At 51.1% G+C, this 27,533-nt stretch overlaps 9 protein-coding genes across 9 annotated transcripts; 5 read left to right on the top strand and 4 right to left on the bottom strand.

The window, feature by feature from the left end:
- Window positions 1-1,604: 1,604 nt before the first annotated feature.
- On the top strand, window positions 1,605-3,992 carry A1O5_03545 (uncharacterized protein; the record flags this gene model as incomplete). Its single annotated transcript, XM_007744156.1, has 2 exons — window positions 1,605-2,783; window positions 2,844-3,992. 2 exons carry the CDS (start codon window positions 1,605-1,607, stop codon window positions 3,990-3,992), a joined length of 2,328 nt encoding a protein of 775 aa, XP_007742346.1.
- A 766-nt stretch (window positions 3,993-4,758) lies between these two features.
- A1O5_03544 (uncharacterized protein) lies at window positions 4,759-5,793 on the bottom strand (the record flags this gene model as incomplete). Its single annotated transcript, XM_007744155.1, has 1 exon — window positions 4,759-5,793. One exon carries the CDS (start codon window positions 5,791-5,793, stop codon window positions 4,759-4,761), a length of 1,035 nt encoding a protein of 344 aa, XP_007742345.1.
- A 1,483-nt stretch (window positions 5,794-7,276) lies between these two features.
- On the top strand, window positions 7,277-8,263 carry A1O5_03543 (uncharacterized protein; the record flags this gene model as incomplete). Its single annotated transcript, XM_007744154.1, has 1 exon — window positions 7,277-8,263. The coding sequence occupies one exon, from the start codon at window positions 7,277-7,279 to the stop codon at window positions 8,261-8,263; it is 987 nt and encodes a 328-aa protein (XP_007742344.1).
- Window positions 8,264-9,025: 762 nt separating this feature from the next.
- On the bottom strand, window positions 9,026-11,368 carry A1O5_03542 (uncharacterized protein; the record flags this gene model as incomplete). Its single annotated transcript, XM_007744153.1, has 1 exon — window positions 9,026-11,368. One exon carries the CDS (start codon window positions 11,366-11,368, stop codon window positions 9,026-9,028), a length of 2,343 nt encoding a protein of 780 aa, XP_007742343.1.
- A 694-nt stretch (window positions 11,369-12,062) lies between these two features.
- On the bottom strand, window positions 12,063-15,529 carry A1O5_03541 (uncharacterized protein; the record flags this gene model as incomplete). The annotated part of the gene is made up of 5 exons (XM_007744152.1): window positions 12,063-12,626; window positions 12,703-13,383; window positions 13,439-14,447; window positions 14,521-15,266; window positions 15,320-15,529. 5 exons carry the CDS (start codon window positions 15,527-15,529, stop codon window positions 12,063-12,065), a joined length of 3,210 nt encoding a protein of 1,069 aa, XP_007742342.1.
- Window positions 15,530-16,361: 832 nt separating this feature from the next.
- A1O5_03540 (uncharacterized protein) lies at window positions 16,362-18,387 on the top strand (the record flags this gene model as incomplete). The annotated part of the gene is made up of 7 exons (XM_007744151.1): window positions 16,362-16,538; window positions 16,597-16,843; window positions 16,891-16,957; window positions 17,021-17,089; window positions 17,140-17,321; window positions 17,379-18,000; window positions 18,051-18,387. The coding sequence occupies 7 exons, from the start codon at window positions 16,362-16,364 to the stop codon at window positions 18,385-18,387; spliced, it is 1,701 nt and encodes a 566-aa protein (XP_007742341.1).
- Window positions 18,388-21,867: 3,480 nt separating this feature from the next.
- On the bottom strand, window positions 21,868-23,251 carry A1O5_03539 (uncharacterized protein; the record flags this gene model as incomplete). The annotated part of the gene is made up of 2 exons (XM_007744150.1): window positions 21,868-22,192; window positions 22,245-23,251. 2 exons carry the CDS (start codon window positions 23,249-23,251, stop codon window positions 21,868-21,870), a joined length of 1,332 nt encoding a protein of 443 aa, XP_007742340.1.
- A 696-nt stretch (window positions 23,252-23,947) lies between these two features.
- A1O5_03538 (uncharacterized protein) lies at window positions 23,948-24,929 on the top strand (the record flags this gene model as incomplete). Its single annotated transcript, XM_007744149.1, has 2 exons — window positions 23,948-24,101; window positions 24,154-24,929. 2 exons carry the CDS (start codon window positions 23,948-23,950, stop codon window positions 24,927-24,929), a joined length of 930 nt encoding a protein of 309 aa, XP_007742339.1.
- Window positions 24,930-25,528: 599 nt separating this feature from the next.
- A1O5_03537 (uncharacterized protein) lies at window positions 25,529-27,294 on the top strand (the record flags this gene model as incomplete). Its single annotated transcript, XM_007744148.1, has 3 exons — window positions 25,529-25,741; window positions 25,798-27,115; window positions 27,164-27,294. 3 exons carry the CDS (start codon window positions 25,529-25,531, stop codon window positions 27,292-27,294), a joined length of 1,662 nt encoding a protein of 553 aa, XP_007742338.1.
- Window positions 27,295-27,533: the final 239 nt, after the last annotated feature.

Here is a 27,533-nt window from a genome sequence, read left to right as displayed (position 1 = left end):
AGTGATCCATGGTTTCTATGTGTACTCCAAACCAGTCCCTATGCCGTAGTGGGTACCAAGGACGTCAATGACTTTGATGCGAGATTAGGACAAAGGGTTGTGGGGGAGAACGCGTACAGAGAAAAGAACGGGGGGGGGTTGCTGAGGTCGAGTCCTCGGGAGATGGACTTCATGGAGAATTGAAAACTTGGTAGACATGAAAATAGGTTGATGAAACGCAAGATGTAACGGCAGCAATGGTGAAGCACGTTGACGGGTCATAGGCGTGTTTCCGATTGCGGAATGTGGCCAAGCCGAGAGCCGACTGCGAGACACGATGACGTCGCTGGACGTGCTAAGGGGTGGGCACTTAGTACGAGGAGTACCGATCACTCGACCTACTGGGTACTCGTCATAAGTACCCAAGAGTATGATTTAAGAGAACATGCGGAGAAGTAGGAATGATAATAACAATCATAATAATACTATGTATAATCCGGCAAGGCAGAGTTCCAATCAGCCTCGTCAAAAGACTCAATCATTGTGTGGTGCTGGGTGTTGGGTGGGTTCGGATGGTGGTTGGGCAATTTCATTCCCTTTGACCACGAGCTGCTGCGCCTCCGCACACGCAAGCCCGCGATTCACTGACTGGTCAGGGGGCAGATCACGGGCAGCTCCAGCTCCTAATTCTGCTTAGCGCCCGTGCCATCTGCGTTGGCTTGGCAAGGATCTGGCATCCTGAGGCTTCTTTTGGCACTCTTTGTCTTCTCTCCAGGTGCTCTTCGCGGCTAGGCCCCTGTCTCCTCTGCCCCCCTGGCCCCCCCGGCCCCCTGTCTTCCCTGCGCCTCCCCCCCAAAAACTGCCTCCCCTTGCCGTCCTGCCCTATCGTCTCTCACCTGCGGTACCCAATTCATCCTTCGTCCTCCCCCAAACCAAGACACTGCTACCCGTAAAGAGAAGACAACAAGGTACAACCGGAGTGCCGTAGTGCCGCAGCCCACCAACCCGATCGACTCCGGTTACAGGCCCTGGGCTCCACGCGACTCGCCCAAAGCACCAACCACCAGGGCGTCTCCTGTTCTGTTGCGTCGCCTCCAAGGGCTCGTGTCAAATCTCGCATCTCTTCCTGTTCCAGCCTCCGTCACCACTTACCACCATTTACGACCACCTCACTCTCCTTTACAATTCACGCTCGCTATTCACCCCCGACATCCCCTTCAACCTCGACACCGGCTGCACCTTCAATTCTCTTTGACATTTCTTTGTCGCCAGAATTGAACTGTCACGCCGACGACACCGACGACGACGACGACGACTTCTACCAACCATCGCTGTCCCTAGCTCTGCCGCTCGTTCCAATTCCCGGTTTTTGTCCACCTTCCAGCCTCCCTTGAAAATCCCCAATGACACCATTGATCACCCTCCTCAATTAAAGTCTTTCTTTGCCTGTCACCGAGCTCGCCATTGAAAGAAAACCGATAATATCCTCTCCATTGTCCTCATCGTTGATTGCTGAGGAGGAGTTCGCCCTGGTTGGCGCCCTAAAATCTCTCGCATATTCCCCTTCTCTCCTACCCTAAGCAACCGCGTCCCGTCGCAGACGCCAACTGCGACTCGATCCAAAAATGCGACCTCAAACCTCGTTATCCTACCTTCTCTCCCTCTTCGCCGTCATCTCGCTGTCACCTTTCGCCCTTGCAGAAAATATAATCGAGTCAAACTCGTTGAATTCGTGCAAGAGTGGCTCCAATTTCACTGCAACCTTGTTCAATGTCGCATACACGCCATCCAACAACAGTATCAGCCTCAATATTAATGGTGTCTCGTCCATTGTGGGAAATGTGACGGCACAGTTGGAGGTTATTGCCTATGGATTCACCATTCTCAACCAGACGCTCAACCCCTGTTCCATGGATCTTTCAGGCTTCTGTCCCATGCAGACCGGTCAAATCGACATCCAGACAAATATCGACGTCCCTCAGGATGTTGCCAAACAAGTCCCCGGGATCGCCTACAGCGTACCAGACCTGGACGGCGTGGTTCGTGTCTATGTCACCTCTCTCGACACGGGTGAGGTGATTGCGTGCATGGAAGCGGACCTCTCCAACACCAAGAGCGTCTACCATCCAGCTGTAGGCTGGGCTACAGCCGTTATTGCCGGTCTTGGTCTAGTTGCCGCTGGTCTTACGTCCGGACTCGGTCACCCAAACACGGCCGCCCATGTTGCTGCGAACGCTGTCTCGCTCTTCGGCTTCTTCCAAGCCCAGGCTGTCATTGGCATGACTTCCGTCACCATGCCTCCTATTGTGCAATCTTGGACTCAGAACTTCCAATGGAGTATGGGTATCATTCGTGTTGGCTTCCTTCAGTCAATCGCAACATGGTATCAGCGGGCAACTGGCGGAACTCCAACCACCTACCTCTCCACCCTGAGCACCTATTCCGTCCAAGTGCAGAAACGCGCCATCAAACGCTCGCTCGACCTCATGGCAGCTTTCGCGACCCAAAACTTACGCTACCTGGCCAAACGCCAAAGCTCTGCATCTTCAACCACTACCGTCGCGAACGTCAAGGTGGTTCGTGGGATCGACAGAGTCGGTTTTAGGGCAGGAATCGAACAGACCAACATCTTCATGACCGGTCTGATATTCTTCGTCTTCATCCTATTCTTAGTCGCTGTCTTGGTTGCCCTCACCAAGGCCATTCTTGATGGTTGTGCCAAGGCGGGCTGGATGAAGTCTGATAAATTCCTCGAGTTCCGAAATGGCTGGAAAATTGTCATCAAGGGTATTCTGTTCCGATTGGTGAGCTTCCAAAATTCCCCTTTTTAAGGCATCCAGCTGCTGACAGGTACACCTCCCCAGGTTCTTCTCGGTTTCGTACAGATGTCTGTCCTCTGCTTATGGGAATTGGTCGAACGAGACTCGGCCGCGGAAGTTGTCTTGGCACTGATCGTGTTCATCTCCATGGCTGTCGCTCTGGGATGGGCATCCTTCAAGGTCATCCAACTGGCAAAGAAATCGGTCGCCATGCACAAGAACCCGGCTTACATTCTCTATTCCGACCCCGAATGCCTCAACAAGTGGGGATTCCTCTATGTGCAGTATCGCGCCACTGCTTACTACTTCGTGGTGCCTCTTCTGGGCTATATCCTGATCAAGGCCGTCTTCATCGCCTTTGCACAAAAATCGCCAGTTGCTCAAGCCGTGGGCTTGGTCATTGTCGAGGCGGTGGCGCTAATCGCCACCAGCGTCCTGCGGCCCTACATGGACAAGAAGACCAATATCTTCAACATCTCCATCGCCTCGGTCAATTTCCTTAACGCTATTTTCCTCCTCGTCTTTTCCGATGCATTCGGGCAGCCGCAAATGGTGTCGGGCGTCATGGGCGTCATCTTCGCCTTCTATAACGTCGTCTTTGCCGCGGTTCTGTTGATCTTGGTGCTCATTGCCTCCATCTACGCCATTGCCTCCAAAAACCCAGAGGTCAGGTATCAGCCAATGCGCGATGACCGAGGAAGCTTCATCAAGTCTCAAGCCGCGCTCACCACTGAGCTGGACGCGTTGGGTGCCACAGCCAGGGGAGATGGAACGACCGCGTATACCAAGGACAAGGGATACGATGATGCTGCTTCTTTCTCAAGCGAATCGCTAAAGCATCAATCCGAAATCTCACAGCGACCCATGTCCCAGAACCACGCCGCCAATCCTCAACAAGACTTTAACACACCCATGTATCCCAGCGACCAGCCCGGACGACGTGGTCCACCCCAATCATATGAACAACGACAAATGTACAACCAAGGCTACAATTCCGGTGGTGACTATGGGTATGGTGGAAGACCGACAACAGCATCCACCCAACCTTCATACGATCGAAGCATGAGCAGTCTCGCCAGTGGTGGCTACGGGGCCCCGCCTCCTCGTTCCGCACAAGGCGGATATCCTCCACAGCAAGGTTTCCGGCAGCAGAACAATGCGAGTCCCTGGCAAAGAGGAGCTGGGTATGAGTGACTACACTCGGGCCAGGCAGACTTAGCAGGGGGTGGAAATGGGCAGGCAACAGAAAACCCTCAGCATCTTAATCCGAATTCGAGTCAGGACAGAAGGGGAAGGCTCGAGATGAGCGAGATGAAGCTGGAAAGCGGATACTGGGACAGAGATTGGTGGACCCATGAGTACGCTAAGGGCTAGATATACTCGAGACGGGTCGTCCCTTACACGCGAACACAATCAGAATGGGAGATGAGGAAGTCCATACCCATCCGAGAGCTTTTCTGGGGAAAAGAAAAAGCATAAGAGGGTCACTATGTGATGAGACATGAAACCGATTTTTCTTTCTGCATCCACCAACCGTCACTGGCATCTTGTGCGCTTGGATCATGGCCCCATTTTCTCATACTGATCTTTCAGGTTATGGCTATTAGAGCTGTGAAAGAATCCTACAGCATTGAGAGGCATTTCTAGGGAGCATGCATCAAGCGGGCATTCTAGCGGCGTTCATATGTTAACCCTCAGGTGTTGTTTATGTCTGAGTACGCAAGTACAAATAAAAAAGACAAAAATCCCAAATCATAAAGAAACAATTACACTTGACCTTGACCTTGACCTTGACGCTTGATGCTTTTCTACGCGTGTTTTGTTCCACGTGTGGGAGCCCAGACGAGATGAGACGTAGGGAGTGGTAAACTTAATGTACGACAAGTCATTTGAGATTCACGATAGATAAGGTGCACGTAGTTCAGCCCAGGCCAGCTTCCCTGAGGAGATCCTACCAGGCTCAATTCTCTGGGCTTTTCTCTTCCAATTTGACGATGACTCTCGGAATAATTTGGTCTGCTGGCGTTGGCTTTGGAGCTGCGGTCCCATTCTCGGCAGAGACGATTCTTTTCTTGAAGACCACTCGGACCGAGACTATGGTGTAGCAGTATCCTGCTTCATGCCGCCCGTCATTCAGCTCAGGAGGAATATCATACCGATCAAAGAACGCATCTCTGTCCTCCGGTTGGTCGGCAACCCGTACTGTGGCATCAACCACCTTGTGCACGTCCCAGTCCTTGCAGATTCCAGAGCGTTCCCTAACCTGCCACTCTTGCCACTCTTTTGCGAGCTGGTCAAAACTGCCGTCGCGAGTTAGCGCCCTCCACACTCTCCTCGCCATTGGACGGCTGGGAGCATCAGGAGTTTCGTACATACTAATCTTCCGCCAATACCTCACAGGATCGACGAAGGTGTTGCGCATGGTTACCTCTTGAAGTGATTGGAGCTGATCTCGGTACTCATACAGGATATTTAGAAGCACGTTCGTTTCGTTCCAATTCACCGAATCTGGGCAAGTGAAGATCCCTTGCATCCCAATATGCCGAATTGGATGTCCCAATCGTTCTCCGAATTGAGTGCAGGGCTCGAATTCTATGCGTCTGATATTTTTCAACTTGTACTCAGCGAGATTCTTCAAGAAGAGATTATCAAACTGATGCGGGCTGTAGCGTTCGCCCAGGCCCCAGCGTCTTCTTGGCACAATTCCAGGTTTTGGCGGGTTCGCGAGAACGTTCGTCGATCGATAAAACAGCGGAGCCCATTCGGCCGTAATCTTTTGACATATCAGGAGAAGGTTTTTGCGATCGGCGTTGAGACGATCCTCATGCTGAGGGTCGGTGAAAATCTTGTAGATGAGCAGTCGCACTTCTGGGAAGGCGTTGAGAAAAGCAGAATCTTGACATACATCTCCCGGCCCAGTCTGATGCAGCTTTTGCTTCTCATCTGGGCTTTTGAGTTGAAGTGCCGTGCCATGGTCGCCACTTTCTTGAGACATGGTTGCAGAATGGTAATGGGGGCTTTCCAGAGACTAGAGTTTGTTTCGAGTGGAAGCGCTTGAAGTTTGTGCTTGAAGTTGTTGGTTGAGGTTTGTAGTTGACGAGGAGGGTTTCAACTTTTAAAGGTGATGAGGCAGGTCACTGCCTGGAAGGAATCCACTCGAAGCGAACAATGCGAGAGACGACAAAGCCACGGCACTCTGGCTCTCAGGCAGTCACACCCTGCTGCCACGGGCAAGGCAGTATCGACTCCAGGTTCTCTGCACCCACTAGATAAATATATATAGAGAGAGAGAGACCCTAAGCACATTTCAGTTCAGCTGTCTCTATCTTAAAGCTCAAGACCACTCACCACGATATCTTACATCTCGGTTCCGCGAAGGTGATAGTTGCGACAACAAACAGCAACTTCTTTGTCTTTCCATCTTTGGTCGCCTCGCTCTTTGTACTATGGGAGCACAAGCTCATTGATGAAGCGACATGAACAAAGAGCCGAATACAGGCACATTGTGTGTCTGTCGTCTGTCAAGATTGCCGGTCGTTGTTGTCGATGCCATGTTCAAACCCTTATCCCAATCCATTCTTGTCGTCGCCAAGTTCTTCAACCGCCTCACACAAGTGAAGCCTACTATCACAGCTCCACGGGCGTATCTACGTGAGCAGCCTCAAAAGACATGAAATAGAGGAAGTTGCAGTACGAAAGACTACCAAGGTAAGAAGGACAGGACAGGACAGGAGTGCGTGGACGGAGATCTGTAATGTGCGATCATGTGACCACTGCTGCCAAGCTTCAGGCCTCCAGTCAACGTCCGTCGGGCTTCTCTCGTGCTAGTCCGGCATCTAAGCTCCGCCGTATATCATGTACGGCGATGTATTTCTTCCATGTGGAGACGATCAAGAGCCTTTTATTGCTCGCAGCCTCGTCGATTCCCACTTCCCGCCGGCTCGAAGCATAGACACCTAAAGCAGTCTCTGCGCTGTCTTGTCCCAATGTCAAACCAGCGAAGCGTAGTGCACCAAGTGCACGCAGAAGTGTCCGCATTCATTCACGTTTGGCGTTGACCTGCCCATTATATATATTTATGACCCGTCTTTGTGATCCGGCTGTTAAAAGAAAAGGGTGCTACACAATCTCACGGCAACCAGCTCGGAAAAAGGTGAGATAGGTGCAGCTGCTTTCCCCTCTCAAGCCTTCACAAATTACTCCTCAAACAAGCCAGTCTTCAATGCACAAAGTCCGGACCTACCATTGCGGTCCGCCGACATGAGATTAGTGACGCAGAGGCAGCAAAGGAGAGAACAATCACCTGGCTTTCCGGAAACTTCTGGCCCTGAGGCCCGGTAAGGTCTCTTCATCCACCGTGCAAATTTCCTTCTCCTTCTCTTCTTTTCCCCTTGAAGGCGTTGGCCCATCCAATTGCGAAAAGACACCACGTCTCTGAGCCCTTTGCCGTGAACTTAGACCATTCCTCGCATTCCACAATGCTGGACGCTTCAAAGTCTGCCAGAGTGCATCAGAACGATAGGGAAATTGGCCTGGCCGTGGCTAGATCGCGGGCGACAGGTTCAAAGTCCACAGTCAAGAACAAAGGAAAAGCTACAAACGCAATGCAGGTGGAAAAGGGAGCCAAGAAGCCGAAGTCGACGACAGCGAAGAAAACCTGCTTTCTCTCATCCAAAGGGCTCACATTCCTCGATTTGTGCATGGATATCCGCGCGCAGATCTACAGCATCCTCGAGGCAATCCCCGACCATTCAAGCGACGACGCCACAGACTTCCCCAAAGGCTACGATGGCTGGTCCAAGACGCGCAAGTCTCTCCTCTTCGTATGCCGGCAGGTCCACAACGAATTCGCGCCTTATTTCCTGCGGTCTACGACTATCAGACTTGAATACTGGAGACGCACACCAGAACTGTTCTCCGAGTTTCTCGCCACGCTTGATCCGATCAAGGTGATCAACATCCGCCACTTGGAATACCGCGTCTTTCCGCCACGGATCGCGGCAGATATGTTCGCGGATGTTCCTATCGGTCTCTTCGGCGTGCTTCTGCCTTCGTTTCGTGTCCTACCCTTCGATCACGAGGCCGAGAACTACTCACTGTCCCGTCTCTACGGACGCTTCACGGGCGTGCTACACCTCGAGACATTCGACGTGATCCGCAGCCCGTTTGTATATAACCCCATACGCGCGATCCTGCCAGTGGACGACTTCCGCAACGCACATTCGGTTCCTCGTGCAACGATGGACCTCTCAACGGGATGGCTGTGGTGGAGTTTGGAACAGTACTTGAGTGAGCATGTCATGCAGGATTCGTACGTGGTGAGGACTCAGGGTTTAGAGCGCTTCGACCGGAGCTACAACAACAATAACACCGCCCGGCTGTTCTTCCGCAAGAGCAGGGGGCAGTTGCAGAAGGAAGTGCAAGAGGCGGAGAAGAGATTGGTGGAGGCCGGGATGCCCATGTGAGACATGAAATGCGTACGGGCTCTACCGTAGGTACTGAATCATGGGGAGAACAAATGGTGCCGCGTTTGGTAAGAGTTGGATACCCGGCTCCTCTATGCGCTTACCTGACAGAAGATGCCACCAAGATGGAATCCTAACGGACTGAGATGATAGTCAGCGACAGATTCTGTTCTTCGACACAAACTAGCCAGATGGGCAATGCAAACATTCAGAAAACCTTACCCTTTCGCTCTCCCCACAATGCCAGCGTTGTCATAATTATATTCCTGCCATTCCTAGTCCTAGCCTGAGTCCACGACATCAGGACCAGAGTCAGTAGCCCCGACTGGATTCAACTATAAGTAGTCAACTACAGTCCGAGTGTCCTAGCCAATCATCCCTCAGTGGAGCCATCTAATAAGCGTGAAGAGATCTTGAGGTCACGATCGAGTATAGGCCTTGACCCGTCTATTACTGTTGTAGGCAATCAACTATTATCGTTCGCTTCGATCAAGTGAACGAACAATAAGTAAGTATCACTGACGATGCCTATATTTGACGATGGCTGATATTCCCACGGACAGTATATAGACAGCGTTGTCTTTGCAGGCATTCACCACCATAGGTATGAATCCCATGCCACGCTTTAGACTATAGCCTGGTTTGACGACTTCTAGGGCTGTGCAGGCTTCTTCTGGACTGTAGCCACGAGCGATATGGTCACTGCTTAGGAATACGGTCCTGGCAACATTGCACGTACATGGCCCAAATCCAGCACGACCTTTAGACGAGGAAAGGGTTGTTCATGGGCCCGCCGCCATCGAACCCAAAGACCTGCGACAGGTCCCAATCAAGCATAGAATCTATCAACTGCGTGCCTTCTACGTTCCACGCAGAAGCAGAGATCAGAAATTCTTGGTCTCCGTCGTCAGCCGGGGTGACTTCACCGCCAACAGTTGCCAGCGGTGGCGGGGCGCTGGCCCATGACGGTGGCAGGGCGTCCATGGACGTGGGAGATTCAGCAGCCCAACTGGTCCGCGACTGTCCCGCTTGCGGCGGTGAATTGCGAGCGGGTTGTCCGTTCTTGGAAGACGACCACGGCAGGGGTTCCTGTTGATCGCCGCTCGGATCTTGCACGGTAGGGTTGTCACATACCGATGCGGCATGTTCGGATTTCATAGACCGCACGATGTTGCAAAAGTCGTCTGCGATCTGGACCATGCGGCTCATGGGGTTGTCGAGCGGCATGTCATGCAACATGCTCAGGATACTTTCGATCGCGTGGTAGACGACTCTCCGATCATCCCCAACCTGGGTAACACTCGGTCTCTGCCGCGTGTCCAGACACGCCAGGGACAGAACCATTCCGCACTGATACAAGAAGACGCCGTCGAGCCAGATGTCTCCGTTGAACTGGCCCCTTTCCCACAAGTTTCGGGCAAGTCTCCAAGAAGCGAGGGCTGAAGTAACGCAAATGTCGCCGAACTTTACCATCAGGTCGGTTTCCAGGCCAGCAGCAGGCTGGCCAGAGGACGATCGGTTTTGCATCAACCTCAGATAGAAAGAACGTGTCAATAGTAGTCTTGCGTGTTGGTAGCGGAGCTGTAGAGTGACGAGTTGTCGGAAGTGGCTGGGGTATATGTGGCTCTGATTCGATGCATCAAATCTCAGGAACGAAGGCAGTTTATCGAACCATGTATCCAACTCGTTCAAGAGCCGAAGCGCCATCTGGTCATCGGCCAGGCTCGGGCCACTCCCACCTCCAGAAAATCTCGCACATCGCCTTTGATCTGCCTGTGATCTTCGAATCTTATTGACAATGCGTGCGAGGGATATGTCATGCTTGAGGAGACCTGGGGGACGATGGTAGCCTTCGTCGAGGACCGAATCCGTAGGTAAGTCGGTGGTGGTTTCTAGTTCGTCGATTGCACTGGGGCGACCAAAGAGGGCACTGTTGTACTGCTCAAAAATATACAAGGACCACCAGACCCGCTTTCTCAGTTCCCTTTCAACCGCGGTCGAGAGGATGCTTTTCTGTTGCAGGACGTTGTCGCTCCGATGCATGCCCAAGCTGATTGCCATCCTGATACTACACCCCATCATGATCCACGAGGCGTTTCTGTGGCGAGTGGTATTGAGATAGAGCGAAAGAAGCGCGAGTGCCTGCACACTCTGAATAGTAGCGCTCTGAATCAACTGCGCTACATTCCCTAATGCCATATCAACGAGCTTCTGCTGGAGGTGGCGGATGCTCCTTGATCGTGGGGTGTTCTGGAAACTTGACGTAAGCGCGAAATGTTTGCAACCGAAGACGAGCACGAGGCAACAGCAGGTCAACCATCCGACATCCTGGGAATCTACTTCTGGGGTCCAAAGACCTTCAAGAGCGTTCTGAAACAACGGCCGGTGGAACAAGGTCATGTTTGGATGGATGTGGACAAAAAATAGTTCAACTAAGTGCTCCACTTCCTCTCGCGGTGGTAGAAAGTCGACGAATTTTTGTGGTCGCTCGGATATCGCCGATGTAGAGAAGTTGGCGCTGATAGAATCCTCGTCTGAATCTTCTGGATAACATTGAAGTGAGCCTCTCTGACCGTGTGCGCGGGCTTCAAGGTTATCTGCCGTAGATGGCTCCTCCATGGTACAGCAACCGTCATCTGCTGCAAACTCCTGACGGAGTCGTCGCTGCTTGGGCTGTAGGTTCTCTGGGTTCTGGGTCGCCGTTGATATCAACTCTTCGCGAAGCTGCATCACAAATGCCATTGAACTGGATGGGCCGAAGTAGCACAGCGTGCCTGATGAGTTTTGCAGAATTCTCTCACAGCTGCGTGCCGGCCGTCTGCTTGTTAAAGATGTTGTTCGAGCGGGAGGAAGTTTGGTTGATGCTGTAACAAAGCTTTCACCTTCGTTGTCCAATCCGCGAGATGGCTGCTCCTGGAGGATCAACGCAGCAGCCGAAGACGCAAGCGTACATTGCACGGTGGAACCATTTGCTGTTACTGACAACTTGTCACGCATGAACCGTATCTGAACCTGGCTTTCCTCGAGACAGTCAGCAAGATTGGAAAGCTCGTTGGGGTCTTTGACTGCCACTCCTGGGAACAGCCTGCCAATCAATTGCTCCATAAGGAAAGTTTGAGGCGAGAGGTCTTCTTTCACTAGTGAAGTTTGTGTAGCTGCTGGGCGTTTGCGAGGGATCGTTGTGATGCACGAAACTGCGTTCTCCTTGCAAAGCTCGCAAGTAGAGGCTGAGCGAGGACGGACGCATTTTCGTCGCCGCTTCTTGCAACGGTCGCAGCTGACAGCCGCCCGCTTGCGGAGGTCCGGTGGCACGCGCCTTGGGTTTTTGTCTGGGTTCAGACCTGGCCTTCTCGTCCAATCCATAATATAGACCTTTTCGAGAGTTGGATGAACAGTGGCTGGAAGGGTGTGCGGCTATGCAAGATGCGGCGAGATATTTAGATGGTATGCATCTGCATGTTCGAGCATGAGGAGATAGAACTGAGAAGTCCCCGTCGACAGCGAGATGGGCAGCTCTTCCCTCTTCCCTGTCACATCTGACTAGAGGACGGAAACATGTGTATCCAGGTGTCTGGCTGTTACTAAGTGCTCGTGGTGTGTCATCCCTAAATAGCCAAAAGAGGAATGGTCGGATCGCTCCCCGCAGCCCCCACTTTTGGGAGCCTTGCGCGAGCACGGTATTGTACTTGTTATGCCTCGGCACCGGAAGCCGGCAATTTATGCGGCTGCAGAGCCTACCACAGTACAAGTAGATGCTATATAACCCTCGTTCTCGTCTATAGTATCTAGTCGAATGAGTCTACACCGTCTCGCAACACCCAACACCTTGACCCTGCCACTGCTCTAACCAGCGCGTAACAAACTTGTTCACGTACCCTTCGCCAAGCAGATCAGGTAGATTCCTCATCGTCTCGCTTTCCTCCCGTGCTCTCTCCGTGGCGAATGCCACCTGGTTGCCTACTTCCTCCAACCCGCCGGCACCGTAATCTGTCGAGCTTGAGACCTGTTCAGCTGCTATGTCCGTGTCGCGCTCGTCTCCTCTTGCGCTCTGCTCGATTGCGTATTTCCTCTCATAGACAGACCTCAATTTGATTGTGGGGTTGACGGTTGGATCCTGTTCGCTTGCTGCCAATCGAGCCAGCCATTCTTGCGGGGAGACAGACTCAAAGGACAGTCCCGTCTCCCGCAGCAATGGAAGCAAGTCACCTGCCCAAGAGAATGAGGCTGGATTCACAACATTGTAGAAACGGCAAGACAAGGCCGGACTTTTGGGGCCCCGGTCTTCTGCTTCAGTGGAAGCTTCGTTGCAACACAACTCAACGATGATGCTCGCAACAAAATCAACAGGAATCCATGAGCAATTCTGCAATTGAAAGAAGAGTCAGCAGGGAAAGGTTGAAACCTGGCAATGGAGGGAGAGACACCAGAATGTCACGAACCTCTTTCAGCCGTGGAAGACAACCCAGCGTCAGTGCCGAGCGGATGATGAGAGGTACAGACTCAGAATCGTTCCAGAATCCGTTTTGACTATCACCGACGATTTGTCCGATTCGGATTACCCGGCAATCGATGCCAAACGTAGCCGCCTTGTTTACCATGTGCTCTCCGACCATTTTCGACCTCCCGTAGCCCATGCTGGCCGAATTTAGATCTTCTAGCAAAGCTTCTGCCACAACATTCGTTCTCTCTGACTTCGACGCTACCGAAACCGACGAGAGAAAGACGAATCGCGCAGGCTGCAGTGCTCGGACAGATAAGGCAAAATTGAGCAGGTTGTGGATGCCTCTGATATGCTGATCCTCGAAGCTGCGCAGACCAAGGTTAAAATTCACAGCCCACGCGTTGTGTATAACCAAGGACACGTTGTTTCGTATCTCGTTGAGCATCTGCTGCTCGAGGCCAAGGTCTTCGCGGGCCAGATCGCTGGGTACGGCAATAATACGTCGCTCAAATTCGCTTGGTAATAACAGCCTTCTGCTCGCAAGACCAGAGAGAATTCGCTGCTTGGAATCATCAGCCGTTGCAGACCTCACAAGGCAATAAACCTTGTTTATCCCTGAGTTATGAAGAAGCACGGTAAGAATATGAATGCCCAATGAGCCCGTTGCCCCCGTAAGTAGCTGCAGTTTGATTAGCCGGAGCTGGAAATTTGAGGCCGATACATATAATGCTTACCACACAACATCTCGAATTTTGACCTTTCTCAACTGGCACAAATTTTGAGAATGTTGCGTATTTCTCGATCATCCTCTTCATAATTTCTATCTCATCTTCCTCCTTGGGTTCTTGTCCATTCTGGAGCCGGACAAGATGCCTGGCCAATCTTGCTGCAGTTGCCTGTTCGAGGATTGTGTTGGGCGTCAACGCCGTTGGAGATGGGAGATACAACTTTCCCTTCAGAAAAGCTGCCATCTTGATGGCTTGGAGACTGTCAATACCAGCAGAGAAGAAATCAGTGTCAGTCGAAGGAAGATCGATTGGACCTTCTTTCCTGAAGCTCTCCAAAATCAAGCGTTCAGTGTCGTTTTGATTGAGTCTCAAGGATCCTTCGGTACAGTGGTCCAGACATTGGTACTTGTCGTCAATAATCCTTTCGAACACTTTGTACACTTGAGGCCGAATAATGGTTCCTTTGTCCGTTTGTGGGTAGTCGACTTCTGTACCGAGTGGCACAATCATTTCTTTTGAGATGCACGCAAAAGATTCAACCTTGGAATTGGCTTCGTCAACGAAAGGCCATAATTTTTCCACAAATTCCTCGTCAGACATTGAAGCCGCAAATGTACTGTGAAAGAGTAGTACACCTGGTAAAGCTCGTCCTATTCCAAACACAACGGCCTCACGAATGAGTGGGTGTTGACGTAAGCGGCCTTCTGTGATAGAAGGTAGCACCTTCTCACCGTTCGTAAGGGTCACTCTGTCATCCAGTCTCCCAGTATATTTCCAACGATTTGGCTTAGTAGGATGAGCTTCAAACATGTCTCTGGTAGAAAACGAGTTCGGGGGATCGTCTGAATTCGAAGCAGTCTTCGACTTAAGTCCATCGAGTGCTACTAGTTCGTAACTCTGAGCTCCCAGCGGTCTCATCAGTACGAATGGTCTTGCGGAGGGAAATATCGACATATATGACCAGTCCTTGTCTTCCCTCGGACGCATAGAGTCCATGAGAGCTCCAGTTTCGGTCCTGGCAATCTGTCAGCCTTAGCCACCACGACACTTACTCTGGCCTAACTTAGGACAGTCTCAGCGAAACATACGAGCCCCAGTGCGATATCAAATGGATACCACAATCAATGAGTTGGTTGCCCAGTTCATCTGGGATTTGACTTCCGGCTGAGGAGACAATCTCGCACGATTGCATTGCTCGTATGCCACGTTCTGTTTCAGCGAGAAGGCCGAGGGCGTACGGGACAGTAAATATAATTGCAGGTCTGACAGCTTCCATCACAGAAATCACGTTTGTAGATGTCAGCGGAAGCCTCGCATTCATGAAATAAATGGTGGTGCGTTTGAAGAACGCTCGGTACAGGCACGCATGACCGTGTGTATGATAAAGTGGTACTGTTAACAGGGCGAGTAGAGCGTGACCTTTTGCAAAATTCTCGAGACAAGCTTGGTGGGTTTGGTAAATAGGCTTTGGTAAACCCGTCGATCCTGACGAATGCAAGATAAAGGCCATCTTTTGCCTTGTAGAAGTGCTGAGGTCCGATCTTTCGAATGAAGGGATGCTTATGGCCGCGTCATGAAAGTCACTCCTTTTCAGGATCCGCAGGGACCGCAGACTCTCGACGTCACGAATGTTTCTCACAGTGGCTTCCAATGTTGGGTCGTAACATATCGTTTGGCACCCGGTTTCTTTGAGCAGGCTTATATAGGCCTCGGTTGCGAGTCTCGGGGAGAGCAGGAACACCGTATACCCTAAACGGCTCAAGGCAAACATTGTGATCATATATTCCACATCGGATAGGCCCAAAAGGGCGATCATCTCGGCTTCATGGCTAGGCTACACAAATTCTTGTCAGAATTACAGTCGACATTTGCGCTTGTTGAACTCACAACTTTCCTCAGGCCTTGATCCAAGAGTTTCTGGGCGGCAATATTCGTGAAGTTGTGGACATTCTTTGCAGTAAGGAACAGGAAATCTGTTACTGTGGAAGCGGAGTTTGGGTAAACGATAATGGGCTCGCTGATGTCTTCATTTGCACGCTCAGCGAGCAAATCGTCTACGCTGTAGAAGACGCCGTGGTTTTTCTTTGGGGCCGACATATCTATCTGGCATATAGGGCCAGATGGCGTGATTGGACGGTATACTGCTCGAGAATTGGAAGAGCCAAGAATAGTTCCCGAGACTTGATCTTGAAACGGTGGTCATTTAAATCGGGAGATATGTCGATGAGGCATGCTCTGACTTTCTCAAGCGGTGGACCCTCGACACATCTCGGGCATATCGGTGGAAGGCGGAGAGCAACTATAATAATGGCAGGAGGTGGGAGCGATTCCGCGAGACTCTGGATTGTGCTAGACATGATAAGCCAACAGATGTCATCTCCAGAATTGACTAAGCTTTTCTCCACTCGGATCATCACTGCGGCTTACCGGTTCGTGCGCTACGCAAGGATGGTGGAAGTGATCACTGATCAAGCATCTACTTGTAGTGAATAGGAGAAGTAGGAAGCAGGTCAAGAAAAGGTGAGAATTGACTCCGCTTTCAAAGGCTGGCGCTAGCCGCATTGGTCGAGGCGGCTGTCAACATCCTCCTCCGCTCGACTTCCGCCGCATCGCTTCTCTACTTTCACCTACGAGTTGCGCAAGCCCATCCCGCTCCACCAGACAGAATAGGTTCTAAGTCAGAAGTTTGTGTATGTGCCGATGCTGGCTCGCTTTTCTGCCCGCGTTTGCCATTGCATGAGAGTGGGGACATGTGCTGGGGCCGTCATCAACATAACTGCTCATAAGTCCCGCGAGCACCCATTGTAGGTTAATGTCCAAAAAGCCCTCAAATACGGTATTGAGCTTCGAAAATTTCCGTCATCTGTGCTCCCTTGATACTCCTTCTTGTTATCATCGCATTCTATCACGTTTGCTCTGACTCAGAACCATGACCTCGCAGTATTCACCATATTGCGTGCCATTAAATCCCGACTATCTTCGCAAAAATCGAAAATTACGGGTTGTTTGCATTGGCGCAGGTTTCGCTGGAATCACTCTAGCATATAAAGTCGCGCACGAGTTGAAGCTCGAAGACATTATCAGCTTTCAGATTTACGAGCGGCAGGTACGTTGCAGACCGGAGTGGGCGACAGAGAGTTGCCGCCGTGACTGACTGTGACCAGAGTCACCCAGGAGGAACCTGGTTCGCAAATCACTACCCTGGGCTCACATGCGATGTCCCTATCCATGTCTACACTCTCCCTTTTAATCCAAAACATGACTGGAAGAATTTCCTCGCGACCGGGCCAGAAATTGAGGAATACATCCTGGAAACCACCAAGAAATTCGATTTGGAAAGATTCATGAAATTCAACACAAATGTGATTGAAGCTAATTTTGACGAAGTAATCGGGAAATGGAGTTTGACGGGTTGGTGCCTTGCGTCCTGATGAGCAGAGCTGACTGGCCCTCAACAGTTGAGTCGGAGGGCGTGATTTCACAAGACCAGTGTGACATCTTGATCGGCGCTTCTGGAACGCAGAGGTGAGCTCCGCGATGGATTTTCTTGCTATCATTGTGACCGATTCTGATAATTTCTTTCCGTAGCACTCCGCTCACGCCCAATATTCCGGGACTCAGCAGTTTCAAAGGCAAACTCGTTCACACTGGAAATTGGTATGCCCAGTTGTTCAACATCCTACGCCACAATTACTCATGAGCTTTAGGGACGATTCATTGGATTGGAAAGGCAAGAAAGTTGGTGTGATCGGCAATGGCTCGTCGGGTATTCAGGTGTTTCGCGCAATGCAACCAGATGCAGCTTCCGTCACACACTACATTCGCAAACCGACCTGGATCTCGATGAGCTATGCTCACCAATTTACGCCTGAAGGCAGGAACTTCGCATGTAAGTCAAATCCTCCGTAGAACAACCTCCCCTCAGCAAACTAAATCTTTGAAATAGACTCTCCGGAGCAGGTAGAATCGTTCAAGAACCCCAAAAATCTATTCAAGTATAGGAAGATGATTGAAAGCTTCAACAACGGCCTTTTCATGCGACTAGTCTTCAATGAAACTGGTAAAGAGGCTAAGCAGGGATTTCGAGCGGAGCTCGAGCGCTGGATGAGCGACCGCCTTCACGGGGACCCAGCGCTGGTCAATCGCCTGAAGCCTTCCTACCAGCCTTGGTGCCGCCGACTTACCCCTGAAGATAAATATCTAGAGGCTTTGCAGGCTCCAAACGCAGAACTCGTCGACTCAAAAATAGAGACTGTCACCGAGGATGGCATCCGCAACTGCGACGGCTCATTTCGCCCGTACGACATCATCATTCTCGCCACAGGGTTTGTCAACAACCGCATTCCACCATGGACGATGAGAGGTCGGGGTGGGATCACTCTCTCAGAAAGATGGAAGGATAATGTGGACGGCTACATCAGTGTCTGTGCTCCGGACATGCCGAATTATTTCAGTATTGGCTGCGGACCCAATTTCCCCATCGCAAATGGACCTGTTCTTTCTGCGATGGGCTTCGTGTCCAGTTACATTCTGAAATGGGTTCTCAAGATCTCGTCAGAGGACATCAAGTAAGTGTTATTCTCTGCTCCGCTTCATTCTATCACTAACAGGATTGTAGATCCGTGTGTGTCAAGAACGAACGCGTCGAGGCATACAATATCTACCTGCAGGAAATTCTCCGCCGTACAGCGTGGAATGAGGACTGTGATTCTTGGTATAAGAAAGGCAAAATTGACGAATATCGCACCGGTATTACGGCAATCTACCCTGGCAGTATGAACCACTTCAGAGAAATGCTCAGCGAGTTGCGTGGGGAAGATTTTGACTTTGTTTACAACACCAACAACCCTTTCAATTTCATCGGAAACGGTTTGACGAAGGTGGATTTCGACGAGAATGGGGATCTCACTGCGTATTTGGCTGATACGGTGAAGTTTGACCACTTCAACCCATAAGCAATATCAGCTATGCCAAGGGTCTAATAACTAGCGGGGCGGGGCGAGTGGGTCTCTAATTACCGTATTAGGCTAGTTTTTATCACCCGTTTCCCCAGTTCGATGTTATTTGATATGGAACCACCTGATCTCAAGGCGTACCTTGCAACTACAGAAGCGGTGGTCTCTAACCAGGATAATGGCCCAATTCTACGCCCGTGATCAGGCGCGGGTCTTCGCTAAACGAGCTCTCGATGAAATTTTCAGACCGCTCTTTCAAGAGTCAGAACTACGGGAAACAGAGAAGGCGACTCCAAATCCACAAAGTTAGAGCTCTCAGTTTAGATGTATCAAAGGCCAACCCAATTGTTTGACCTATCCTATTCGGCATCAAAACAACATTCTCCATATCGCTCCCTCCTTTCTCCAACAAAACGAAGATTTCCGCCCTCCTATACACATCCATTCTTGGTTCCCTCTATGCAACCAGAGTTTTAGCAAATTGCATCACGCTTCGTTCCGAATGGAATGCCGGTGGTTGGTTGTTGCCCTTGTCTTAAAGCCGGATACCATGACGCATGTACAGGTCCATGCAGCACTGTCGAGAATTCATATGTGAGTTTGCAAAATGTGCTGAAAACCGAATCGCGATTGGCAAAAAGGTCAGCTATCCATCCTTCATCTCAGGAGTGACAAAGAACGCCCCGCGCAGTGTATGTTCAGGATGTGAGACAGGATTGTTGAAGGTCTAAAAGGGAAACATTCCAGGTCCCCCGAGTTTGGTGTTTATATGGATACTCTATTTGTCGATTCTACAGACAACCCAACACCCTGTTAAACTAAAAAGGTTGGGTAGTCACGTGATACAGCCCAGCCACCCAGTACTGTCTATATAGTCTACCGTAGTCCCCGTACTGAATAACGGAGGACAACCTTTTGATCATTCAACACACCCTTCTGAACTGACAACGTTGAGCGAAGCCAGTCTGGTGGATGTCCTTTTATTGTTAAGATATTTTTTTCTGGCTTCAGCCGAGGACAGATATAGTGGTATCCACGTAGACATCAAACATCAAGTCTATTCTGAGTACTCCGTAATGCTCTACCTGTACGCCCCGACGCGCTATCCTTGTCTTTTCTTAATCAGCCTACTACCTTGCGGCCTTAAAACATAAAGCCAGTTATACCTGACTGCCGAGACGTCGCTCAGTTCAAACTGCATCAGCAAGCTCTGTGACAGGGAGTGCGGATTGCACACATGCCTTTCTTCTGGGAGTAGCTCTATTGCTTTCACTCTTTCCTTATTTGACGGGCCAGACATATGATCGCCCTCTCTTCTCAAGTATTTATACCTTCATATTGCACTTTCTTTATTTATCCTCATCCGTAGGAAGAGGGAGCGACGAGTCCGCATCCGAACCTTTGAGCAAGTGAAAATCCAAAACTCGACCCTTCAGCGTCAACAACAACCTTCCAAGTTGTCCTATTTGAGTTCTCACCCTTCTTCCTTTCTTCAAAAGCCTTTTCGGATACATTTGCCAAAGAGTCTTTCTTGCCCCTGCAGACTTGGAGCACTTGGAATTGTGCATCAGAGCTTTGTGGCGGCGTCGAGAACAGCTGTGTCTTCCACGTATCCCATCTCCATTTTTGCTCCCGCTTAGGGCTTGATCGTGTCTTCATTGTATCTTCATTACCATTTCATGATGCCGAAGCGAAAGAACTGCTCTAGCATCCCACTGAGCTCTGCGAAGAAGCCAGCGAAAAGAGCGAGACAGTCAGGCAAAAGTGAAGCGAAGGGGAAGAAGTGAGAGGACCCATCAGGCTTTCGGTTCCTGGACCTCCCACCAGAGCTTGAACTCCAAATCTACGTGTATTTTGCAGTGGTAGACAAAGCCGTAGACGACCAGGTCTATCCAGACGATACAGCTGAGTTTTTGAAACATACGAAGGATCTTACAAAGAGATCTCGATTCGTCGAGGATGGAACTCAGGTTCTCCCTGGATGTACTGAGCGATGACCTCGACATTTGGACCGTCATTCAGGCATGAGTTGGCACCATCTGATATGATATACGGGCTAATCAGGTCCCTGATTATCGCGTCTAGTCGCTTAGCTGCAGACCCGTCCACTTCGAGCTCTTCTTGGAATACAGCCAGAGCAGAAGTATACGACTCCTTCGCGATGAACTTTTTTCAGTGGTGTTCCGAGTTTATTTCGTGGAGATTTCAGCTCACCACAGCATTTGATGGATACGACACGGCTATCCGTTTGCGGAATTTCTGTACGGCTATCGAGTAGCGGAGTTTTTGGAAGCGGAAAACCATCAAGTGAAAGTGGTGTGCTGGGTTTATGGCGGACGGTCCTGGTATTGTTGGAAATATGAGGCAGGCAATTGGATGGCCTGTTGATGAGAAGATAGAGGAGAAGAAGAGATCACATGCCGACTTCGAGCAGGAGTGGCATGTCCTATATTTACCCTACCGCTTTCAATCCCCTTGTACCGACAGTATGGTGCTGACGGCATGGAATTAAATCATCAGCAAGTCGGGCATGACCAATTCATGCAGCACTGGCACGAACTGACGGCTATGTGCAACAGAAGACGGGAGATGGGATGGGTCTGAACGCAGCATGTATATGTACACATACATGGGCAGCTGTGACCCAGTTATCTTACCCTCTCCTACTCTTGGATCCACGCTCAGATTGTCACGGTAGATCGCACAAATTGTATTGTCACAATCGAGGCGCTCGGCGCCGATGGGCTCTATTGCAGGCATTTCAAGGTGCTGAGCGCGTGCTGAGCGCGCTGCCTTGCAGGCGTTGGTAGGATGAATCATCATAACCTATTGTGGACTAAGTCGGCTTCTCTTGGCCGCAGTTCCGATGGCCAGCCACATTGAGCGCAACATCTCACAATTTGTTCTGGTAGTAGAGACATCGGGGACCGGCCAGATGGAGTGTCATCGCGCTCAACATCACCGATCGCAGGCATTCAACGACGTAACGGCCATATAGGTGTGAGACATGGAACTGTTTGCCCTGTAATAGGTCTTTGATCAATGGTGAAAGACCATAAAGAGGCTAAGCTAGCGAGCTACTGTACCTACAGTCCATATGAGGTCAGACAAGGATAAGATATTGTGGACTATGTACCCAGTAGAGTACTAGTGGCTTGGCATATCGGCGGGACGTATTACCGACGCCGAATCTGGACCACGCAGAACCAACCCTGTTTGGGCAAGAACATTCTTATTTGTTTGCTCCCTTGTGGATTTGACGACGTAAAGCTACATACGCTTTTCCGAGGGATGCCCTCGGTAGATCGGTCAAGTAGTGAATGCTACTCCCGAAGACGTCCTTTTTGATGATGATCAAACCCAACACCCTGAGGAGGCTGCTAGTGGAAGATCGGAAACAGTTGTGATGATGGTGAAGGGTATCTCAACTGCAATATAGCTAGTGCCTCTGTGGCTGGTGAAGAATCTTGATAGGCCAACCTACACCAGAGGTTTCGCTGCATCTACCTTCATTCTAGGCACCATCCCCAAATCGCCCATCTCGGAGTACATCTCGTGAAGAGCCTCCATTGTATCGACGAAGCCTGTCCAACCCAACCGGCGAGCCTTGTTCATACACAAGCTGCCGAACTTCATCAGAGCAGCGTCCCCGAATTCAAAGCTCGCTTGGGGATCCCTGAACGGGTTATCGGTCAACTGCCCTCCGGAAGACTTCATAAGCTGCTGCCAAGCTTCTTGATTTGCGGGTTCTGAGCCCCAGGTCACAAACGAAAATAGGCTCCGAAAGGTCGGCGGAGGACCGTAGCTGTGACTGAATTAGCGGCCTCGAAAAGGCAAGTTAGACTCCGCTCACTCACCCCATTGGAGCATCTTTCCCACCCCTTCCCTTGATCTCATTGAACTTACTCAGATCCTCTTCCGGGGGGTGCACACCCTTCTCAACGCCGAACCAACGAGCCAACTCCTCGTAGAACCGGTCCCAGCTGATCGGCCCTGTGTCCTGAGAATTGAACGCTTCATTCTTGCACTTGTCCTCCAATGCTGCCCACTCGGATAAATACCCTGTTAACATAGCAGAAGAATGATGACACTCGAATTGCCAAGTATCCCAGTCTCCTGGGAAATATAAGGGCTCACCCTTCTGAGCCTGTACTGCGGCATAAATGGCGAAAGGGTGCAAGGCGTTCATCTGGGCATTGTTGACCGCGCCAAGAATCCAAGCTGGACGGATAACGTTCCATGAGGTATTGTTTGCTCTGCAAAATTCGAAAAGTGATTTCTCTTGTGGGTAGTAGAAGTTCGGTTCAAGGTGAGCCGGTTGCGGATCGGATTCGATAGCAGGCGTGCGACCACGGCCAATATGGATCCCATAGTTCTTGGCCCCAGTTTGAAGCACGAACCGCTTAGGGATGATCTTGGAAAGTGCGAGAGCTTGAAGGAAGTTGTCGAGTAACGCGCTGTTCACTTTCACCAGTTCATCGGCATTGGACCATACCGGAGTTCCTGGAGGGGGTTTGGGCTGCAAGTAGGAGTAGAAGAAGACATAGTCAGCTTTGACCCCAGCTGAGGTCATTGCGTCACCAATCTTTTGTGGATCGTCCAGGAAATCGACGGCCACATGTTGTACGCGGGACCGCTGAGACTCTGGAAGCAGAGCCATCATTTCCTTGGGAGGCGGGCGACGGGATAAGGCGTAGACTTTGCTCCAACGTCCGGGGCTATCGAGCAGCACCCGCATCGTATGAAAACCGGAGATGCCATTGGCCCCAGTGACGATAGCAGTAAGATCTTTGATGGATGGGTCAAAAGTTGGCAGGTTGTGGTAGATGCCTTTGTGCCGAACAGGGTAGCGTTCGGAGCCCATTGTGAGGTTTGACGAAATATGAAGTCAATGTGATTTGTTTTGCGCTTGGGGGAGCGAGACACCAAGCAGGAGTCATTCGTCCTTATATACTCCGTCCCTGGACAGAAACGACGGGGTAAGGGAACAGGATCTCACCTCGGGTCAGGCCTCATTTCAGTCTAGGTTAGCATTCAGGTCGACTTACTAGACTGACATTATGCAATAACGCGGGGTTCGTCTCTCGTCTCCCATCCACCGGATGCGGGCATGCTGTGGGACAATAGTCGTGATATGATTCGCCTCCAATCATCCCAAGAGACTCTAAGGTCTGGGCATCTGCGATCTGCGTTCGAGACCTGGTGAATAGGACGGAGTAGAAACCGGGAGGGTGAGGAGGACAGCCGCGGATATAAGGCAAGATAGGGTTAAAGAAGGATTCGGTAATTGCCAGCCCCCCAGATGAACTGAGAACCGGATGTGGAGTCGGAGAATGACGCCAAGACGCTTATCTAATACACACGGAACCTACTGAGTAGTGATGCCACGTGATGGTGCGGAGAGAGATTGCGCCTTGCGTGCAGCGATCTTGCGCGATCCACGCGAAGGAAAACGCAGCTGCCCAAGCAAGCCAAACTCGGCTATTGATGTGCCTGTGAGATACCAATCACTCACTTCCCCCAGTAAAGCATTCAGTCAACCCGGCTGCCACCGTTCAAGATGCTGAACTGGCATGATTTTGACGCAGTCTTTCAGCCAAAGACCGACTATGCCTATGACTCCAGAACGGTAGAGACTATCATCAGACACCGCAAGGAGTTCGGCGACCAGCTATTCTTTGACCGCATCTGGAGGACGATTGGACTTACACGACGTGAGACCTAGCTTTATATCAACATGAGTCAGGGTTACTAACCGAATGGCAGCTGCAAGGAATAACTATCCACCACGGTCAAACCAGGATCTGCGCAATTTGTGGTCCAAGGTCGTCCAGTCCACGGCTCCCGATGAGCAAAAACTCGCACTTCTCTACTACTTGCTCCGAGACTGTCGCCAATTGCCCAACTCCGACTCAAACTTTGCCCGGAGAACATACCTCCCCCGGAGATGGCAACTTCTCGTGGCTGGCTTGTGGGAACTCGATCATGGTCAATTCTCTCGCGCCCTCGAACACCTCACAGACCCATCATTGACACCCACCTTCACCGATGAGATCCTCCTTACATTGTTGCGACATCCCAAGTGCGATCCTTCGTTGGCGACAGCGTACTACGTTGCTATGTCTCCACCACTGGAAGACCCGGCAGCTCTTGAAGCATATTTTGGGTTGGTCATGACCAACAGCCTGGTGGAAGCATATTATTTTGCACAAAGACAAAGCGGAACGAAACACAAAATGCTGTTTGAGAAACTTGTTGTTTCCGTACATCAGGACAACCCTAGCCCTTCTCGTTCAGAGCGAGCAACCCTTCTTGTCGGGATGCCATTGACTGTGGAAGAGGAAGCCTGGTTCGAGCGCTGCATACTGGACGGTGCAGCATCCAAGCTGCCCGGCGCGAAGGACTCGCTCATGGTAAGGAGAATCATTACCGGGAGATCAACAAGCGACTCTACTGCCCTCAGCAGGCTGAAAGGCGACAGCATTGGAGGGATCAACTGGGAGAATGTGAAGGCGGGAATTGCCGATGCTGTGCCACAGTGATATCAATACAGCTTCCAGCCTCTTCACATCGACAGAGTTATCGTCCAAACAAGGCCTTTCTCTCGGAGATATCATCGAGCTCCTCTACGACTTTCAATGGTCACCGGAAATATCCCGCTGCGCTCGCCTGTTAGCTTGTTTTTGCCGCACTATTAAGGCCTGTGATGACGCATAACTTGGACAAAACCGGGAATGGCCGCGTGTACCGAAACATCGCTTTTCCCTTGCAGCACACGGAAGACATCCTCATACCGCAGTCAATGTCCGCGAGCTTTGTCTATCATCAACATCTTTGCTGCCATACCCGAAGGCCGCGCAAAAACCATGGACTACTCTTCTTTCACGCTGCGCGCCTCGCCACCTCGCGTCACAAAATATCTCGCCGCCTGAAAGTACCACTATTGAAGACTCGGCTGAGTGTGAAAGGGATTTCGCCAGTTGTGAAGTTTTTGTTTGAGTTGTGGACGAAAAGTCGACCAAGTTGAACGCTCGCCAGTGCTGGGAAGGTCCGGTTCTATGAAAATATATATTATTCAACCAAGACGAGCTCTCCCAGACGAGCTTTCTCAACCTTTTGAGCTCTTCACTTACAGCTTCCAATGCTCTCAGCTCTTTTGCTTTGCTGTCTTGCGACAGTGTTAGCCGTCAATCCATTAGTCCACCTCGACTACGCGTCTTACAAAGGGACAGCTCTTCCGAACGGGGTCACTCAATGGCTCGGGATGCGATATGCCGCGCCGCCGACGCGAAGTTTGAGGTTTGCTGCTCCCCAAGATCCTCCGGGCGTCGGTAGTATCCAAGTAGCTGACAAGGTGACTTCCTTTCCGCTCAACCCTTCGGTACTTAGCCATGACTAACCAGCCTCCAGCACGGCGGTATCTGTATTGGAACGGGCAGCAACGCTCACGACCCAAGATTCTCCGAAGACTGTCTATTCCTCGACGTCTATGCTCCGAGTCACGTAACCGACACATCGAAACTACCGGTCTATTTCTTCATCCAAGGTGGTGGCTTCAACTTCAATTCAAATGCAAATTACAACGGCAGCAGCTTGATCACCGCGTCTGGCCATGGGCTCATCGTCGTGACCTTTAATTACCGGGTTGGCCCATACGGGTTCCTTGCAAGCCGCGAGATCGAAGACTCCGCATCTGCCAGCGTAAACAACGGGCTAAAGGACCAACGCAAAGCACTTGAATGGGTGCAGAAGTACATTTCTCAGTTCGGCGGAGATCCAAAGCATGTTGTGCTCGGTGGAGATTCCGCGGGCGCCGCATCCGTCGCCTACCATTTAACCGCATACGGTGGTCGAGACGACGGATTATTTGTCGCTGCTGCTGCCGAATCGGTGAGCTTCGCGCCCATCCTAACCGTCCAGGAAAGTCAATATCAATATGACAACTTTGTGAAACGTCTGGGCTGTGGGCCTCGCACCACAAGTCAAGATTCAACCATGAAGGATGACACCCTATCGTGTCTGCGGTCCAAGAGCACGGCAGAACTCCAGGCGCAGAACAACAACGTGCCTTATCCAGGTGCCCGACACCCACCACTTTACATGTGGAACCCAGTCCTCGACAATGAGATGATTCAAAACTACACCTACGTAGCCTTTGATAATGGCGACTTTATCCGCATCCCTGTCTTGTTCGGCGACGACACCAACGGAGGAACGGTTTTCACTCCTCGAAGTACATCCAGCCTTGCTCAATCCAACACATTCCTCCACGATCAATTCCCCAACTTGACTTTCGAACAGCTTCAACAAATCAATCAACTCTATCCAAACAAAGGCCCACAATTCCCCAACTCTGGCTCATGGTGGAGACAAGTCTCCAACGTGTACGGGGACATGAGGTACATGTGCCCGAACCTGTTCATCTCGTCTGCTTACTCCCGCTACGGCGTCCAAGGAAATTGGAACTATTGGTATAATGTGCACGACGCTGCTCAGGTCCGTCAAGGGCTGGGTGTGCCGCACACGGTCGAGCTCTCTGCGATCTGGGGCCCCGAAAACACGAACGGCGCAGCCCCCCCGAGTTATCGACAAGGAGGACCGAATGCTTGGATCGTGCCGCTAATGCAGAGTTACTGGATCAGCTTCATTCGGACACTCGATCCTAACCCTTTCAGGATGCAAAGCGCCCCGGTATGGCAAGAGTTCATAGCCCCCAATGAGGAAGGCAGTGCCTCCACCGGCGACGGTGACGGTGACGTTGATGGTATCGGTGGAGGTGCCGGTACCGGTGACTGGATGAGAATGCTCTTCGATACGGCACAGACATCGAGCATGGTGGAGGTTAGCACGTCGGTCAGGAAGAGGTGCCATTACCTCAACTCCATCGGCTTGGCTCTCAAACAGTAGGGGCCTGCATGGTTAGTGAGCAATTCGTGTGACCTTTGGAAGCGGTGTCGTGGCGTGGTGTGACGTCGTAGCGATGGGAACCTTTTTGGACGCACAACTGCTTTGCGTTGGGATGCGTTGCCCGCAGGATACAGACACAAAGAGGAGGCGGCGCGAGGCGGCGCGAAGCAGCGCAGCATAGACAGACTGCCTGCCTGCCTGCTTGCCTGCTTGCCTGGGATAGGGATACGGCTGAATAA

The sequence above is a fragment of the Cladophialophora psammophila genome, assembly GCF_000585535.1.
Source record: "Cladophialophora psammophila CBS 110553 chromosome Unknown aczJe-supercont1.4, whole genome shotgun sequence".
Lineage (NCBI taxonomy): Eukaryota > Fungi > Ascomycota > Eurotiomycetes > Chaetothyriales > Herpotrichiellaceae > Cladophialophora > Cladophialophora psammophila.
This window is presented reverse-complemented; position numbering and strand designations above follow the sequence as displayed.